Source organism: Geotrypetes seraphini, chromosome 2 (genome assembly GCF_902459505.1).
Source record: "Geotrypetes seraphini chromosome 2, aGeoSer1.1, whole genome shotgun sequence".
In the NCBI taxonomy this organism is placed as follows: Eukaryota; Metazoa; Chordata; class Amphibia; order Gymnophiona; family Dermophiidae; genus Geotrypetes; species Geotrypetes seraphini.
Window position 1 is genome coordinate 429,178,277 of NC_047085.1, and position 19,904 is coordinate 429,198,180.

Here is a 19,904-nt window from a genome sequence, read left to right on the forward strand (position 1 = left end):
CCGCCCCTTGGTACGCCACTGCCTTTTCCCTACCTGCCCTGCTGCAGCACACAGCCAACTGGAAGTCTTCTCGATATCAGTGCTGACGTCGGAGGGAGGGAGGGCTTTGCTTAAGTCCTCCCTCCGATGTCAGCACTGAAATCAGGAAGACTTCCGTTAGGCTGTGTGCTGCAGCAGGGCAGGTAGGGAGAAGACAAGTCTCGCAGCTGAGTACATCCAGCCCCGCAGGAACCCTGTGACCCTAGGGGGCGTCCCCATGGGATTTCCGCCACCCTAGGAGGCGTCCCCACGGGATCCCCGTGACCCGAAGGGGGAACCCACGGGATCCCCGCGGGATTCCCGTCGTCCCCATTCCCATGCAACTCTCTACTCAGGCCCAGGGAACTTTCCCTTTAAAAGAGATTCCTGGAAGTTGCATCAGAGGGAAGGCTTGGAGCTAGCGCAAACAAGGGGAATTAGCTGTTTGCTGCTGGTGAAGACTTAAAGGATTTAATGGTACAGGGGATCAGGGGAGTGGAGTTAACTGACCCCACTTTATCACCTGAGGGGGTAATGAGAGATGCTACATGGGGTCATTGTGCCTATCCATGTTGGGCTCAGGCCCACTCAAAACTGGGTGTCTGACTCAGTGGCGTAGCAAGTGAGGTTGATGCCTGGGGCTTTGGCGTCCGACATCGCCATGCTATGTGCATCCCCCACCCCCACTCTTCCCCACTGCTTGGACATTTCCCGCCCCCTCCCCCACACTTTTCCCCGCCACTTAGGTGCTCCCCACATATCTCTTGAAATGTTTGCCAGCACAAACAGCATCTTCCACTTGCTGCTGGTGCCAGCATCGGCTCCCATATGATATCACTTACTGGTCCTGACACAAGGAAGTGATGTCAGAAGGGAGCCAAGGCTGGCAAGAGCAACAAGTGGAAGATGCTGCCCATGCTGGCAAACATTTTAAAAAGTACGCAGGGGGAGGGGAGGCAGGGAAGAGGTGAAGTGCTGGCATCTCCCTCAAAGATGGCACCTGTGGCGGTCTGCCCCTACCCCTTACTATGCCACTGGTCTGGCTACCCACCTTTCCCCTATTTAGTAGTCTGGATTACATGAACTAAACATTTTCTCATCAATATGCTGGCTAAAATTGCACTTCTGTTTCTCCAATCAGTTTACAAGCTATAACTGTAATGTCTTTGTAAATTAAGGCTCCAAGCGTCAGGAAACAAGAATGAAAAGCGCAGATCCGCGTTTACCGCCCAGTTAGTACTCTCCTCCGCTTCACCTGCTTGCACACAACATATGGTTAAATCCTCAATCGTGCACAATTAGGCAAATCAGCATAATAGTTGCTTGTGTTATGAAGCTGACAGTCCTACAGTTTTTTATGCATGCCTTTTTTGCGCTTTGCTGTCGCTCCGATTTCCTTGGTGCGGTTGTTGGTTTTTTTGTTTTACCCGGTCACGGGATTCCTCCCTGGACCAGCAGGATATAATCCGCAAGATTTATCCTGTTATAGGGTAAGTAACTTGACTTTCTCAGCCCCATCTAGGCAAAACGCAGCGCAGGTCCTCGAGTTGAGCGCCTGTCCTCCAGCGTCGCACTGATTCACTGTCCAGCGCTCGCTGCCGGTGACGCAGGACTGTGGGCGGAGCTGTGGTATAAATAATGCCCGGGCTCCTTTTCTGCCTCTGTGTTTCTCATGCAGGCGTGCGCCTATAGTAGCCGATCTTTCGCCTGCAAACTGAGCTAACTTGGGCTTTGTTTTTTTGGGGGGTGGGTTTTTTTTTTTTTGTTTATTTTTTTTTACATCTAATCGATCTTTCTTTATTATTATTTTTCAAATTAATATTGCAAAATATTTTCTGTTTACAGGTGACGCTGCATAAGACTTCTCCAGTAAGTAAAGTTTTTACCTTTACAGAATTAAAATGACTTACGAAGTGGTCAGAATATGCGAGGGAGGAAAGATTATATGTATTTTATAAACAATTTACACGTGTAGAGCAAGTTGCAGAGTTATTGGCTTGAGGGATCACGTCTCTCAGTACAATAGCTCTCAAGTGTTGTTAAGATGCAGGTAGAGGTCTTTTATATTATTAAATCTCACAGATATTCATTCAATTTGGATAGATGCCCATACAGAAATCTCTGAGGGAAATCTTACCAAGGTGGTCTGGATAAAACTGATTCAAACGAGACTAGGCACCCTGATTTAAGAAGTACAGTAGGTTGACCTTTTTTGGTGCGTGGCTGATGCCGTAGAAGTACTGCCTATCTGCAGTACTGAAGCAGGAGAGGGAGGCTAACACCCATCCTCCCTAGTTTCAGATAGCTTAAACAACTGCCTTTCAGAACACAAAAGTATATCTGGAAGGTTGGCTTTGTTCTAGCTACCTATATTTGGCTTCTTGTTCAGTTATAAAGAACAGAATATGCATTTATAGGCTTAAAACAACACTAGCCTTTTATTCTAATCTTGTCTCGGACATCTTACAGTTTGTTTTAAGAATTTAGATGAAAAGTAATATAAAAGCAGTATATATGGTAGTAGTAGGTAGTATAGGTATTAGGCTCATAATCTTTCCCTTCCACAGCTCATAATTTGCATTCATCAGTATAATATCTGACTGGGAAGGTGGCAGAACCTGTCCTGGTGACTCCACAGCCTGATTTCCAAGAGAATTTTTATGACAATGCAAAATCTGATTTGCATATATTGAAGACCTGGGATATGCAAATATATGTCAAGTATACACATTATAAGAGTTTTGACTGACTAGCATTGGGATCAAGGGGGTGGGGGAGAGAAGCTCTGTGGTAATGATGTGCAAATAATGACCTAATTTACATAGACAGAGTAGTGGGCAGTGCTAAATGGGAATAGTTCTTCAGAAGCTTAAAGCACTAATACTTCCTCAGGGATGATGAGAACTTTAAAAAGGAATTCTAATGATTCTATAGAAAGAAAAGAAATCAGTGGTTCAAAGAAATATTAATTTAATGGGAATTTGACAATAGTCACAAAGACAATTTAAAAATGGGGCCTTTTTGTTGTGGAATATTGGTGAGGAATTATGCGGCCACTGATATGTCTCTTCATTTTATATGATGTTGTTTGGGTCCTTGTGTATTTGTTTTTAAGGCCCTTTTTTACTAAGCCATGGTAGAGGTTTCTACTGTGGCCAAGAGCGCTAAATGCACCAGCGCTGCTCCGATGCTCACAAATTCTATGAGTGTCAGAGCAGCGATGGGGCATTTAGCGCTCTGGGCTGCAGTAGATACCTCTACTGAGGGCTTACCCCCTCTTTTACATAGCCGTGCGGCAACAACCCCGAAGTCCATAGAGATTTAAAGGGCTTCAGGGCTGTTGCCGCGCGGCAGCTGCTAGTGTGGCTTTACTGGACTTTAAAAAAAAAAAGTTTAAAACAAAGAAAACATCTTAAAAATGCTCAACAAGATCCTAATTAAGGGCCTTTTTCACTGTGTATGTATATATTTTTTAATATTTATAGCTCGCTAATCCCATGTACTCAGTAGGTTACAAGCAACACGCGCAATAAACATAAAACCACAGTCAGATAAATACATATCATAAACAACATACAACCATTACATTAAATAGATTTAAAAAATATATTTTTTTAATGCACACATACCCCCACACACATATAATTTAAAAAAACTAAAAGCAAGACATGTCATCCAAAGCTTCCTAAAACAAGAATGCTTTAAGAAAACAGTTCTCAAGCCTCTCTGGGGGGGAGGGGGGCTCCCCTGCCGGTCAGAAATGAGAAAAATTGCAATGGTACAAACAAACAAACATATTTTGGGGTCTGATAAATAGCAATACACTTATAAGGAAATCGGACCATCCTGGGGGCTCCTCAGCCAGTCAGGTGTCAGGATATCCACAATGAATATTCATGAGATAAATTTGTATGCTAAGGCAGTGCAAGAAGATCTCTCTCATGAATATTGGGCTTGGGAAGTAGTGCCTTAAGATGTTTCCTAAAATCTTGTGCAGCCCAGGAGGCTAAACCTATGGTCTAATTTCCTTGTAAGTATATTGCTGTCTATCAATCCCCAAAATATGCTGGGGTTTTGTTTTTTTAATCATTGCAATTTTCCTAATTTCTTGAAAATAAGAAGAAACTGTTCTCTGTAAGGGATCTGCCTTGTCTAAAGGAAAAACCTAGTGATTTGACTGGAGGAATGGGATAACACTAGTCAAAGGATTTAGTGCTTGTAGGGAGGTGTGGCCTAATGGTTAGAGCTGCTGCCTCGGGGCCGTGAGGTTATGAGTTCAATCCCAGCCATATGACGCTGGGCAATTTGATTAATCCCTCCATTGCCCCAGGCACTACAGCCAGATTGTCAGTCTTCCAGGACAGATAGGAAAAATACTCAAAAGTACCTGATTACTATTCAATGTGTTGTAATCTGCTTTGGTTGAACCTCTTCATGAAAAGGCAATTAATAAATCCAAAATAATTAATCTCTTTCTTTTTCCTCTTGGATTCTCTGGCCCCAATATTCAGACTGTGGGAAGCAGCCCGGCTACCTCTCACAGTCAGCAGTGATCCCAAATATTCAATGCCCAGGCCGTATCTGGCCACTGGCATTGAAATTCCGGGGTAAAATTTGCCACCACTGACATAACCAGCCAAGCTAATATTCAGCAGCTGGCCAGCTAAGGCCCAGCGGCCAAAGACAGACCTGCGTTATAGGCAGGTCTATCTGGCTACATGCCTTAGCCAGTGAGCCGCTGACTATTGGGCACAGAGCAGAATTAGGACACTTCCCCATATCATTCACTAAGCAAACAGAAAAATCAAGGTCTGTTGTCACCTCAGTAACAGCAATAGAAATTCTCTTTGCTTCCAACCATGCATATTGTGAATTATACAAAACCCTGCAAAAAAAGACTCGGAACCTGCATTGCAAACATACGACCCCCAAACAGCACGTACCGCTATAAACGAACAACCCAACTCCGTAATTCAGGAACAGGATGGAAGACAGAGGGAGAAAGTTCATGTTGGCTGCATAAGGTTGTACTTTGGGCCTGTTTTTCTAGTATACGACCTCTGCTAGGCATGACTCGGGACAACTGCCCCCTTTGTCCATAATTCTGCCTATACTACATTCCTGGGGTTGCCTCAGTGTGATCTATTCAGCATGCACACTTGCACACACACATCCACCTGCTCAATTTTATATAGCTGTTTTCTGTATGCATGTGGGAAATATAAAATTACCTTCATAGTTCACAAAATGTAATTATTTACTTTGCAAGTAGCTATTTTTCAGTTTTCCACGTGCTCAGTTTTATTTAAATGCATAGTTGATGAATCACTGCAATGCAAAATTATGCTAAGCAGCTCGTGAACTATGAGCACATAGTAACACTGTGTGAAAATAGCTTCAGAAACATGATTTTGCAAAACCTCACTATGCCTAACAAATTCTAAAGAAGTAAACAGTATTGCAATTACGCACTGTTCAGTATTTTGCCCTCAGTATATTTGTCTCAGTCTGACTTTCCTGACCACAAAATATATTTACTTATTATTATTATTTCTTACAATTGCAGAACTGATAATATGTGAAGTCTGGTGGTCAGTTGGAGGAGGTGTATCTCTGGGATTCGGTAGAAAATAAGGTGGCTGATAAATAAACAGCATAAAATAACTCGAAGGCCATTCTGTGCTCTAAAATGGCAGTATTCAAATGCTAGGCTCAATTTGCCCTTATAACAGGGCACTTATAAAAATGACCAGAAATGCACCTCTTTTATGAAGGCAACTTGGTTGCCGATGGTCCTTTATGACAGGGGTTCTCAAACCAGTCCTCGGGACACACCCAGCCAGACAGGTTTTCAGAATATCCACAGTGAGTTATCGAAAGCCCTCTAGAAAGGAAGTAAAAAGAAAGAGATCCTTTGTGGCAATTACAACACAATAATTACAAGAAAAGAAAAGGCCAAAAAGTAACTCGAGTAATGTTAAGAAATTCTTTTTCATGGAGAGGGTGGTAGATGCCTGGAATGCCCTCCCAAGGGAGCTGGTGGAGAGAAAATGGTGATGGAATTCAAAAAAAGCATGGGATGAACACAGAGGATCACTAATTAGAATACGGATGGGCAAACTTTCACGGTCTGAATCCCGCAAATTAGATGGTTTGGATAGGCTGGAGTGAGCTTCAACGGCAACTCCAGTGGTTGGAAATTAAGAGCTAGATTCACTAACCTGCCCGATCTGCGGCAGGCCGACTGATCCACAACGAGTCAATATGCAAATGGGGGCGATCGGAGGAACGCCCCCCACCAACCACCCAGATCGCTAGTGAGCAATCCTGAAGCATGCGCAGACCATCTTCTTTGCCTGTAAATGGTCTGCACATGCTCTCTGCTGGAACTTTTTTTAAACATTTTGGCTCCATAGCAAGCAATGGGCAGCAGGTCTCCTCCGTCCCGCCGGTGTGCGGGTGCTGCTGACTTGTTCCAGGGGATGGAGGAGAACTGAGGGGGGCTGCGGAGGAGAAGTTCGCGGCTTGTGCCCAGCATGGTGTCAGGCTTTTAGAAGACCGAAATCAAGCTCGTGCCGCCCCGACTTTCCTGCCCTCTGCCGGCCTTCCCCACAGTGCAGCCCCGCTTTAAACCTGAGCTTAAAACCACAGGCTCGCACTGCGGGGAAGGGCGGCAGAGGGCAGGAGAGTCGGGGCAGCAAGAGCAGGGCTCTTGAAGGACTGGAAGTGCGGCGACGTATCCCTGTTCGCCACCTTTTTGAGCAGAGCAGCAGAGAGCAGGGGGCTTATTGATGTTTGATGGGCTGCAGGGCTGGGATTTCAGGGCGAAGACAGTTAGCAATGACGTGAGCGATTGGCCCTCGGCAGTCACTTCTTTTGTGATCGGCCAGCCCAGTTAGTGTTTCTTTTTTTTTTTTTGTGTGTGTGAATTGCTGCCTTCCTACTTTTGGATGCCCTTCCCCTCATTTGCATGCACAGATCGGAATCGGGAGGAATGTTAGTGAATCGAGTCGGGGTTGCAAAGGGGTCACTAAGCAGTCGGGACATGATTGGTGAATCTAGCCCTAAGGTCAATACTGGGTAGACTTCTAAGGACTATGGCCCAGAAATAACAATGAAAAAAAGACATTTTAATTTAAAATTGTGATTACAGGGCAGACTGGATGGACAATTTATCTGCCATCATTTACTATGTTACTAGGCTTATAAATATTTTCACCTTGATTCGATATATGATGTCCATATTTGGGTATACATCTGAGAGCCGTGCACAAATTATTTAGCTAACGAGTTGCTAACAATCAGTTACTGATGCTATTTTATGTTCTGTAGTGCTGCGTGCCCAAAATGTCTTGCACGCTGCCCAAAAGGGAACGGGGCCATGGGAGAGGCATGGATGGGTCAGGGATTTTGCAAAAATTTCAGCGCAGTGTTACAGAATACTGGGATTTTGCACCCAACTTGTGAGCCAGGATTTATACCAGGTTTCAGCAGGCATAAATCCTTACATCCAAAACTGGGCATGAGAATCTGCACTAAGCTTTTTTTTTTTTTTTTTACAGTATATAGGGTGCTCAATGCCTAATTTTGAGTGCCATATACTGAATCTGGCCCCTTATTAAGGTTACCAGATTTTACTTCAGTAAAATCCGGACCGCTAGACTCACCCAATTCCACCCATCCCTGCCCTGTTATGCCTCAGCTCCGCCCAAAGCCCTTCCCCCCGCTCGCCAGGCAGGAAGGCATCCTGAGTGGAGTAGAATGGGTACAAGTGGATCGATTTTTTTACTCTGTCAAAAATTACAAAGACTAGGGGACACTCAATGAAACTGCAAGGAAATACTTTTAAAACCAATAGGATAATTTTTTTTTTCCACTCAGAAGTTAAGCTCTGAAACGCATTGCCAGAGATTGTGGTAAGTGGATAGTGTAGCTTGGTTTTAAGAAGGGTTTGGATAATTTACTGGAGGAAAAGTCCATAGTCTTGCCCTGGATCGGTAGCATGGAATATTGCTACTTCTTGGGTTTTGGCCAGGTACTAGTGACCTGGATTGGCCACCATGAGAACGGGCTACTGGGCTGAATGGATTATTGGTCTGACCCAGTAAGGCTATTCATATGTTCTTAACCATTAGCTGTAGGCATAGGAGGGCCCAAACTGACTTTACCTTTTTTTTTTGGGTTTGGGGAGGTCATGTTATAAAGGATTTTTTACATGTAAATCCTGTTTTATAAAACTAAGCCATGGGTAATGTGCATAAAGCAGGCATGATGACAAGAAGACACCTGTTTTATGTGACATATGTAGGCATGTTTGGAGATGTACTTTGGGTGGAATGCAGCTCGCGTCATGAATTACATGTTGTAGGTTCTAAAATATGCACTCTATGCATATACGGCTAACACATCCATTGTACACCTGCTTTCACGCAGATGCATTTCACCTGTATTTCTGCAGCTTTTGTGATGTTGTTTCAAAAAATCAGATAAGTGTCTGCAGTGTTCATTTTAAAAAAAATATATACCGTATTTTCACGCAAATAACGCGCACCCGTATAAAACGCGCACACGGGTATAGCGCGCAGAAATCACGATGATATGTACAAAAACTTTGGTATACCGCGCTCACGGGTATACCGCGCATGCTGCCCGACGCTCCTCTCGCCCGCCTTGACTTTCCGTGCGCTGTCCCGACTCTCCGTTCACCCCCCCTGACTTCCATGCACTGTCCCCCCTTGAAGGTCTGTCCCCATCCTGAAAGCCTGATGCCCCCCCCGACGTCCGATACATCCCTCCCCCCGAAGGACCGCCGACTCCCCAACAATATCGGGCCAGGAGGGAGCCCAAATCCTCCTGGCCACGGCGACCCCCTAACCCCACCCCGCACTACATTACGGGCAGGAGGGATCCCAGGCCCTCCTGCCCTCGACGCAAACCCCCCTCCCCCCCAACGACCGCCCCCCCAAGAACCTCCGATCGCCCCCCCAGCCGACCCGCGACCCCCCTGGCGACCCCCACGACCCCCCCACCCCCTTCCCCGTACCTTTGGTAGTTGGCCGGACAGACGGGAGCCAAACCCGCCTGTCCGGCAGGCAGCCAACGAAGGAATGAGGCCGGATTGGCCCATCCATCCTAAAGCTCTGCCTACTGGTGGGGCCTAAGGCGCGTGGGCCAATCAGAATAGGCCCTGGAGCCTTAGGTCCCACCTGGGGGCGCGGCCTGAGGCACATGGTCGGGTTGGGCCCATGTGCCTCAGGCCGCGCCCCCAGGTGGGACCTAAGGCTCCAGGGCCTATTCTGATTGGCCCACGCGCCTTAGGCCCCACCAGTAGGCGGAACTTTAGGATGGATGGACCAATCCTGCCTCATTCCTTCGTTGGCTGCCTGCCGGACAGGCGGGTTTGGCTCCTGTCTGTCCGGCCAACTACCAAAGGTACGGGGAAGGGGGGTGGGGGGGTCGTGGGGGTCGCCAGGGGGATCGCGGGTCAGCTGGGGGGGCGGTCGGAGGTTCTTGGGGGGGGCGGTCGTTGGGGGGGAGGGGGGTTTGCGTCGAGGGCAGGAGGGCCTGGGATACCTCCTGCCCGTAATGTAGTGCGGGGTGGGGTTAGGGGGTCGCCGTGGCCAGGAGGGTTTGGGCTCCCTTCTGGCCCGATATTGTCGGGAAGTCGGCGGTCCTTCGGGGTGGGGGTGTGAGTGGTCCTGCCGGGGGGGGGGGGATGTATCGGACGTCGGGGAGTCGGCCGGGCAAGAGGGCTTGGGCTCCCTCTTGCTCCGATCGTGGATGCGGGTGCGGGTGGGAGCGCGTGCGAGCGGTCGTTCGGGGTGGGGGTGCGAGCGGTCCTGCTGGGGGGGTGAATCGGGCGTCGGGCGGGGTGGGAACTATGTTTTAAAACTTTTGTATACCGCGCTCACGCATATAACGCGCGAGGGGTATGCGCGGTAGGTAAAAACGCGTATAACGCGCGCGTTATATGCGTGAAAATACGGTATATATATATATATATATATATAGACACCTCAAAATGCCTAAAAAAAAAGTCCATCTGCTAAAATCATCCAAAAAGTCCATCTGCTAAAATCATCCAAATCCAGATTTTGAAAAGCCAGAATTTAGATGTTCACACAGCAGTTTGTCCAAATAGCAAGGGGATATATTTTTGGTGGGATTAGGGAGGGCCCAAAAGTATGATGTCCAACAGCAAATTTCAAATGGAAAGAAACGTCCATGTCTAAAGAAAAGAGTAGTTTTTAAAAATCTAGACCTGTCTCAGTTTTTTATTTTAGCAGGATTTAGCACATTTTTCATATTTGAAATCACTATTCGGCTGAATATGAATAATGTAATTGGGGCCAAATCTAATCGAATATGAATATTTGGTAAAGCCCTAGTTATGAGATTAGCTTCTTAAAGAGGTCATGTTTCAAAGTCACTTCTACAGGTAAAACAGTATGTGTGTGTGTGGGGGGGGGGGGGGAGGGTTAAAAGCCCACCTTTCTGAGACAGCATTTAACTCTTAACTATTTATCCAATTATTCATTTTTGCAAAACCCCTGTTTTAATCTTTCCCATAATAGGAGGAAAGGTGGTAGGACTTGTATTCCACCTATTTGTGGTTACATATTCAAATTGGTTTACATATACTGTATACAGGTACTTATTTTGTACTTGGAGCAATGGAGGATTAAGGTCCAGATGCACTAAAGTCAGCAATCATCTAACGATCGTCACTAAACTGGTTTTGACTGGTTTAGCGACGATCAGATTTGCCAACCCAATGCACAAAACGGCTCTCCGGATGGTTTTCTGCACTATTGCTCATTCTCCGATTCAGCCATGCAAATAAGGTCATTAATATTGAAATGCCATATAAACTAGCAGAGCAATTGATGCTCTAACATGGCTTTGCGATGCACGAAAAAAAAGTGATCGCTTTTAGAGATCCGAAAAAAGCAACCGGTCAAGCCAGTCGCTTATCTTCGATAGCTCAGCGCTGAAATTAATACATTTATAACACATCAAACCTTTTTTTTAATGGGCACAGATGCTGTGCATGTGTTACACATGCAAAATATCTGCCCCATTAAAAAAACACCTGTGAGCTGAGCTGCCCTCCCCCATGACAAGCCACCGCACCCCCACCCCCCTCTGTGATGAGCCACCGCACACACACACCCAATGACAACCGCAGGTTCCAGAACCTGCCACTTACATATATGGCTTTTTGAAACTGGGCAACCACACTTACTAGTGCCAGCATTTATGGGGGAAAGCGGCTGAATGTCGCTGTTCTTGTTTTCTCCATAGAATTTTGCTAAATCATTTCTTGCGTTCAGGAGAGCCTTTTGTAAAATACTGAGGAAATATGACTGTCTTGACCAGGATGCATCATTTTCCTGTGCTGAGTTCCTATACAAAATGGCAATTCACATTTTAAGGTTCTTGATGCCACAAATGATGCCTTAAGAAGTTATCTTTATTTATTTATTTAATTCATTTTCTATCCCGTTGTCCCTAAAGAGCTCAGAATGGGTTCCTGGTTAGACATACAAAGTATTCAGTTAACAGGTTATCATTTGCACTGGATTTGCTATAACTTCAGTTCAAATTTACGTTACAAGTTATTATCCTAACTTGACACATATTAGGGTACTAATACTAATATACATAATATACATTTTACCGGTTACAATTTCTTTTAGTTATCCTTACAGTGCAAGTTTATCCTAGTTGACACACACAGACAGTTTACAAGTTGGATTTGCCATAGTACAGTGCAAGATTTTACAGTTTTCTGTTTGCATAAATCTAATTCTCCATTCCAGCTTTTCTCAGCTGTGTTGGAATCTTGTTTATACAGCCCCATCACAACACTACGTTTCCACAGATGTATGAGGGCTTAAGGGGGCTTTTTATTTTTCCTCTCTTTCTGCAAATCAAGTCAGTCAGCTAAGAACAGAGATTGTTAGTGCTTTATCTTTTGCCTTCTGTCCTCACTTGCAGGTGTCTTGAGTACATCATGGAAGCTGTGGGCAGGTGGTGGTGCCTGCATTTGGTCTGTGTGTTGATGGTGAATTTCATTGGTGCCCGCTCAGAGTACTCTAAGGAAACTCTGAGGAATCCACACACTGGGAGCCTGGGTGAGATTGATCACGAGTGCTGGGAGACCTCTTCTCGGAAGCTGATGGAAATGAAGAAGCTCAGAGTGGCAGATACTGTTATAGGTCTCTGGGACTTCATGATCTACCTGAAAGAGTCGCAGAACCCTAAACACAATGCCCTCTTTGATGATCTAGCCCAGAACTTCTGGAATATCTACGTGGACTGTGTACTCTCAAGGTCACACGGATTAGGCAGAAGGCATTTAATGCCTCCTGAGTATGTTTTTGCCTACTCAGCAAAAGCAGAAGGTACATGTAAATAATAACTGAGTTTTTTTAAATTATGCTAAAACAATGCAAGTTTCAAGTTTTTATTAAGGCTTGGTATACTGCACTTTGAAGAACATCAATGCGGTTTACAATTCAAAATCAAAAGTAAATAGAGAGAAGGGTGGAAGTAGAGGAGAAGGAAGAAAAGAGAAAAAAAAATAGGAAAGAGGAACCATAATCAATCAATAGGACAGGGAAGTAGAGATGAGACCACATTAAACAATCTTTTTTTTTTCTATGATTCTATTTAAATGGGTATAATTTTATGATTATCTTTGAATGTAGGGTTACCACTAGTCAGGTTTTCAGGCTGCCTATAATGATTATGAGATTAGTTTGCATACATTGGACACCCAGTATATGTAAATTTACATCATGCATATTTATTTTGCTTAGCTGGGGGTCATCAGGACAGGTTTGGGAAGCCTGGTGTTTAGCAAAGCTGCTTAGTTAACAAGGCTTTAGGATAGCTTAGGGCAGGGGTAGGCAATTCCGGTCCTCGAGAGCCGGAGCCAGGTCAAGTTGTCAGGATATCTACAATAAATATGCATGAGATAGATTTGCATCTCAAGGAGGCAGTGCATGCAAATCCATCTCATACATATTCATTGTGGATATCCTGAAAACCTGACCTGGCTCTGGCTCTCGAGGACCGGAATTGTCTATCCCTGGCTTAGGGCAAAGTCTTTGAAATTAGCCCTCAAGAACTCCATTTAGCTGCGCTCATTCTCAAACTCTCTGATGAATATGTATGAGATATTTCCATTCATTGACCTGGTTGTTGAACCCAATGGGGCTCACTTTCAAAAAAGATAGACGTCCAAAAGACAGCATAAACTGTCATTTGGACGTCATATTAGTCAAAACGTCCAAGTGGCCAATTTTGAAACCTACTTTCTAGATGTCTTTCTGATTGTTTTGTCTCCAGTGCATCTAAATCAAGGGGGCGTGTTTTGGGCAGGCTTAGGACCTGGACGTTCTGCAGAGATAATCAAACTTTTAACAAAATGTCTAGGGCACCATTTAGACATTTCAGATTAGACCTGTTTTAAAAACAAATAAGGATCAAAAAGGTGCTCAAACTGACCAGATGACCGCTGAAGGAGACATGACCCTCCCTTACACCCCCAGTGGTCACCAATCCTTGTGAAGAAACAGTACATTCTAGCCTGTATTACAGCTTCGGATGAGCACAGAGGAGCAGAGGGTCACTCTTAAGGAGTACTAAAGTGAACGTCACATAAAAAGTCCCAGGTACACATGTCACTATAACCTGCTTATATTGTATGGTGAGCCCTACAAAACCCACCCAAAACCTACTGTACCTACATAAAGATGACACCTGCAGGCATCAGGGCTATTGTTATGGTATACAGGTGGGTACAGTAAGTTTTGGGTGGATTTTGGAGGCTCACCATACAGTTTAAGCTGTTCCATTAAAACATGTTTGTCTATGTATTCCATAATTTTATTTTTTTATCATTGTTTCCACTATTTTGCCCAGCACTGAAGTCAGACAGCAGCCTTATGGGGCAAAGACCTGGAAAAACTAATTATACACGCAAATAACTATGGTGGATTTAGGAAACATCTAAAAACATACCTGTTCTTGAAGTACCTAGGTAACGAATCTGTACAATCGACCCCATCACAATCTCACCCCCCAAATCTGATCCCGTAAACTGTTATCCACTAATCTCTAACTATGAATGTCCCATTCAATTTGTAGAATCTTTCTAATTCATTGTAAATCGCATAGAACTTCACGGTCCTGCGGTATATAAACTGTTATTATTATTGATCTGTAATTTCCCAGATCTCCCCTGGAACCCTTTTTAAAAATCGGTATAACTTTGGCCACCCTACAATCTTCAGGTAATACAGACGATTTTAGCAACAGATTACAGATTACTAACAGCAGATCATCAAGTTCATGTTTGAGTTCTTCCAGTTCCCTGGGATATATACCATCCAGTCCAGGTGATTTATCACTCTTTAATTTGTCAATTTGGCTTACAGTGGTGTGCAAAAGTCTGGTACTACTTATGAATTTTGCATTCTTTCAACTTTCTGATCGTTTATTTAATTTTTTTGTTGACCCAATAGATTTGTCTGTGTACCACATTAGAAGGAATACATTTGGCTATTAGAATCAACTTTTTATTCTAGCTTGGCCTTAAATTTCTGAATTTGTTTGTTAAAGTTGCCATATTAATCATTTTTCTGCGTAAATTGATAATGTACTTTGCTGGTCAAAAAAGTACATACAAGTGTCATCTATCCTTCATATTCATGTATGTGGCCTTGAAAAAGGCCATTTTGTGTGACAGTGATGGCTCAGTATTTGATGGGCCACCCTCTGTTCTTGATCACCTGTCTGCACTGTGTTGGCATTGAGTAAACCAGTCTGATGTGGATCTTGGGTGACAACGTAGTTCCAGGCTGCAATAGTCACTCAATCAACTCATATTTTGATGTTGGGTGTCTCTTGGATATCTCCCAGGCCATCTTGTGCCACAAGTTCTCAATTGGATTCAGGAGATTAGGCAGGCCAGTCAATTGATTTGATGTTGTTTTGATGCTTCCAGCTGATCGCATTTTTGGAGCGATGGCAAGGTGCGTTGTCATCTTGGAACAGGAACTGAACTGGAAACAGTTGCTGAGCTGATATCGCTGTGCACTTTTGCAGTATTGTGATGTACTTTGTCCCATTGACCATTCTATTGATGATATACAGACATCCAACATCACAGGCAGCCATACTGCCCCAGACCATAACCTTCAAAGGATGCTTCACAGTGAGGTTGAGGCACTCAGGCTTGAAATCCTCTCCAGGAAACCTCCTCACATAGGTATGGGCCTAGCTACCAAATAAGCAGGTGCTTTCATCACTGAAAAGCACCTTTTCCCACATCTCATATGTTCAGCTTGAATGCTTCAGTGCCTACTTGATCAGGTTGCGCCTTTGGGCTTGTTGCCTGCTTTGCAGCCCCACAGGCCAAATTGCAGGCACCAGTGATGAACTGTTGATGAGCTGACATTGATATGACACTCATCTGACCACTCACAGAGTAGCTGAGGTGAGGACAACTTGTGATTAGTCAATGAAATGCATCAAAGTGCACGGTCTTGATGTGCTGTTTGTGCTTGTGCACAACCAGATCGAGGCTTGTCTACTACCAAACCCATCGCTTCCTTCTTTTGTGCAATCTTTAGTACCGCGCTATGACTGCAGCTGACTTTGCTGGTGATTTGATGGCACAAAAACCCTTCCTTGCTCATCACTGAGACACGAACATGCTCCTCCAACATCAGATGTCTAAGTCAGTTATTCTATAACTGAGCACCTCCATTTATGCAAGCCCAAGGCCACACAATAGAAGTCTATTCTATAATGAAACCTAGGTGTTGAAATTATATTGTAGAATGTAAGCAGAACTTGCTATTGGTTCAGCCAACATGTATGTTTCTGCACTTTTGTCAGCCAGTGAACTGGTGTAAGTGCAAGTGAATAAATGCAGCAGGGATTCTCTTGAAAGAGACATTAGCGAAGCCTCTGCTTTTCTTGGAATGCTACTGTTTGGGTTTCTGCCGGGTTCTTGGCCTGGATTGGCCATTGTTGGGATTCTGAGATACACGGACCATTCGTCTGACCCAGTATGAGTATTCTTATGTTTTGTACTAGAAGATGAAGAGCCAAGACCCTAGGCAAGCATTTATTGGCATCACTAGGGTCAAATCCAGAATATTTAAAAAAAGTATTAAAACATTTAATAATAATAATTTATTTCTTATATACCGCTATACCGTGAAGTTCGAAGCGGTTTACAATAAAGATACATTTGACAGTACATGGGATAGAAACGGTTTACAATAAAGATACGTTTAGTCGGTACATGGGATGCAAGTGGTTTACATTAAAGATTCATTTTGTCAGTACATGGGATACAAGTGGGTTACAGTAAAGATATAGATATTTAAGTACCAGGACAACATCTTAGGTCAAGTGATCAATGTCCTCATAGGAAGAGACTGTCAGCAGTGTAGGACTAGGTTCTAGGCAGGATAGAAATTTTTAAATAAATCTGCATATTTATTTAAATCTGATGATATTCCTTTACTGAAAATGCCTGTTTCACCACAGCCCTTTGGAATTCTCTTCCCTGACCACTTCTTTGTCTTCTTTGTGTAGCGCTACAGAAATAATTAATAGTGGTAGTAGTACTATGATTGTAAATGGGTTATCTCTGATTTTTAGCCCTGTAACTTCCTGGGTAACTGACCCAACCTCTTGTAATGCAATCCAACCTTGAACTGAATAGGTAAAGGTGAAATAGAAAACCTGATTAACCTAACATAATTTTCAACTAATGGCGTTAATTATTTAAAAAGCCTTAATGAAGTTAGGCGCCGATCTAGGCATCTTTTATAGAATCAGGGCCTCAATGTGTGCCAACGGGGGACCAGAAGGCGTGGGATCTCTTAGAGAGAGGAAGATATAATGGTTACTGCGGAAGGACAGATTAGATGGGCCATTTGGCCTTTATCTGCCATCATGTTTCTATGTTTCAAAATTTGTATGCAACTTTTTAGGCACTGAGCTTTATGCGTTACACAAGCTGACTCAGTATCAGAGCCAATTTATTTATTTTTTTTTTTAATTTTATTGCCTGAGCTGCAAATTTCACAATAGATATGAAAACAATCACAACTTTCATGCTTAAATAGAAAGCCTATTTCTTAATGATGTATTTCTTTCTTATTCAGCAGGATTTGACTTTACAAAACATCCATTCTGAGTTTGTAAGTAGAAGGGGATTAAGAGAGTTCCGGAAGACTGCATCTTGCTGAAGGGAGACTGCCTGCCTTAAGAGCACTCTCGTCTTGGGACAGATAAATCTTAACAAGCTGTTTCTACAACCTTTCCAGTGTATTTTGTAAAGCACATCATAGAATTGTGATAAACTTCTCCTATTTACCTTTCTTCAGACATCCACCATAGTTGCCTTTTCAAAGCCACAAGTGTGAGTCAAACCACATTACTCTGTACTGGGTCAACATCTTGGTTCTCTCAGGTATACCAGTCTATTAGGCTGAAATCAAGATTGATGTATTTTGTGAGCAGCTTTGTGTTTAATTAAAAAAAAAAAAAAATCACCGAACCCAAATGGTATTTTTTTTTTTTTTTTTAAATGAATGAAATAAAAGTCAAGTGAGTGCTTGGAACATTTCCAGTCTGTTTTTTGGTCTGGCTTCTTCATGAAAGACACACTGCTCACCCTTCTTGATGATTGATTGGAGAAGATTTTCACTACAGATTTTACGGGTTTTAATGGCTGCTTTGACATTAATCACGAGATCTAATTGTCCAAATTGAAAAGCACTGGTGGCAGAAGCAGGGTGATGCAGTGGATCCATGGGTATAAGAGATATCTGCAGGAGCTAGTGCCGTTTAATGTCTTTTCGCATCCACTTTTGGATGCTGTCAGATTCTTTGGGTCTGAGTTCCATTACTATGAGGATTATCTTCAGAGTTGTCTATTGGAAGATGTAGCAGCATGAGCAAGGGTGGAGCCTTAATAAACACAGCCAATTTGAGGCAAAACCAATTTTTTTATGTGCAGGAAAATGTATGACCTTTTCCTTTCACAAGGGAGAAGAAAATAAAACAAAAATCAGTCCTTGTACTCAAAAAGTTCTCTCCTGCGCTCTGCTCCTGCACGGCCATAGTTTGCACTGGTCTGTCCCTCAATAGGCAGCACAAAGAGCTTGTCTCTGGTCTGGGCATGACCAACATTATAGACTTATAGGGTTAGATTCACTAGCCTTCTGATCCATGGGTGATTGGAGGCAGGCCGACCGATCCACCAACCATCTTCATGCAAATGGGGGTGATGGGAGGCACGCCCCCAACCGTCTGCACAGATTGCTAGAGCCCTGACAGTAGTGACAGGAGAAACAGCCTCCTGTCACTGCTGTCAGGGTTTCTGCCGTCTTTTTAAAAAAATTTTTAATCGGGCACCTTCCCGGTTCCCGGCTGGACCCACCCCCCTCCCCGTAACTTTAAAAACATTGGGAGCAGGAGGGGTGCCCAGTCCCTCCTGCTTGACCTCCAGTGATCTTCGGAACAAGGAGGAAGCGCAAGGTCCTCCTGATCCTGCTGCTCTGCTGAATGCAACATAATACCAGCCTTAGGCCACTTCCTGGTGCATCATGTGATATGCCGGGGAGGAGTCTAAGGAAGTCCCTGATTGCATCACAGCCGGCAGACCAGAGGACTTGCACTTCCTCCTGCTCCCGAAGATCACTGGAGGCCTAAAGAGCAGGAGGGACTGGGCACCCCTCCTGCTCCCAACATTTGTAAAGGTATGGGGAGGGGGTGGGCCCAGCTGAGTTTGCGATGGCAAGAGGGAGTTGGCATCCCTCCTGTCATATTCCTTCATGCATGGGGAGGGGGTGGTGGGCAGTGGCGGCAGCAGGCAGCAGTGTGGGGGGGTTCAATTCAGTACGGGGGCAGTTTTTTTTTGGGGGGGGTTGGGGAGGGGGGGCACTGTCGGGTTAAAACCACGGGCTTGCAATGCGTTTTGCAGAATATATAAAAAAGGGAAAATTCATTTTTTATATATTCTGCTAAAAGCATTGCGAGCCCGTGGTTTTACAGGGCAGGAGAGTCGGCCAGGATAGAAGCGATTGGTCTTCAGCAGTTGCTTCTTTTCTGATCGGCAAGCCCAATCGGTTTTGTAGAAATTGTTTAGTGAATCGCTGCCTTCCAAAATTTGCATGCCATTGCCCTAATTTGCATGTGCTGATCGGATCGGGAGGAAGGTTAGTGAGTCAGGTTGGGGAACAATCGGGTTGCAAAGGGGTCGCAAACCGATTGCTACATGATTGGTTTGCTTAGTGAATCTAGCCCATAGAAAACTATAAGTTACATGCTGAAGTGCTGCATTTAAGTGCATGCATTTATACCTGCTGTTGACCTGGCATAATAAGTAGGCATGCCTAAATGCAGTTGCATAGATCCAATTTATACTAATGTACTATAATGGAATCTGGCACCCAGATGCCATTATAGTATTAGTGCTCAGTACACTGCTTCTAGGTGTCCGGTTATATATTGCCCCAAAATATATTAATTTACACATATATGTGAATAATCTAAGCACAGACATTAAGGCCTGCTTGAGATCAGTTGATATGTCCATGTCTGCAAGGTAGGCACAGTTTCTATTACTAGTACTACTTATCACTCATATAGCGCTAAAAGGTGTACGCAGCACTGTACATTTTGACATTTATAGACACAATATATAGGGTTGGGGATGCAGAACCCAAGGTGAGAGAGTTAGGAGTCGAAAGCCCTCTCAAAGAGGTGGGCTTTTAACTGAGCCTTGAACACTGCCAGAGACGGAGCCCGCTGTAGGGATTTGGGCAGTTTGTTCCAAGCATATGACGCAG

At 44.2% G+C, this 19,904-nt stretch overlaps 2 protein-coding genes across 3 annotated transcripts in view; one reads left to right on the top strand and one right to left on the bottom strand.

The window, feature by feature from the left end:
• LOC117354200 (GTP-binding protein 10-like) overlaps positions 1–19,904 on the bottom strand; it is a 366,380-nt gene that overhangs the window by 59,509 nt on the left and 286,967 nt on the right. The gene's annotated exons all lie outside the window — the stretch shown is intronic.
• FAM237A (family with sequence similarity 237 member A) lies at positions 1,702–18,448 on the top strand. 2 transcript variants are annotated; one of them, XM_033931253.1, is made up of 3 exons: positions 1,702–1,887; positions 12,019–12,425; positions 17,214–18,448. In XM_033931253.1, exons 2-3 carry the CDS (start codon positions 12,035–12,037, stop codon positions 17,243–17,245), a joined length of 423 nt encoding a protein of 140 aa, XP_033787144.1. In that variant the 5' UTR covers positions 1,702–1,887; positions 12,019–12,034; the 3' UTR covers positions 17,246–18,448. The 2 variants fall into 2 exon arrangements, with proteins under 2 accessions (XP_033787144.1, XP_033787145.1); XM_033931254.1 differs by having other exon boundaries at positions 1,703–1,887; positions 17,217–18,446.

Excerpts from the sequence above, each read along its gene's own strand:
- FAM237A (XM_033931253.1), top strand. The coding sequence starts at position 12,035 with ATGGAAGCTGTGGGCAGGTGGTGGTGCCTGCATTTGGTCTGTGTGTTG. Across the intron at positions 12,426-17,213 it reads CTACTCAGCAAAAGCAGAAG|CAGGATTTGACTTTACAAAA; the intron begins GTACATGTAAAT and ends TTTCTTATTCAG.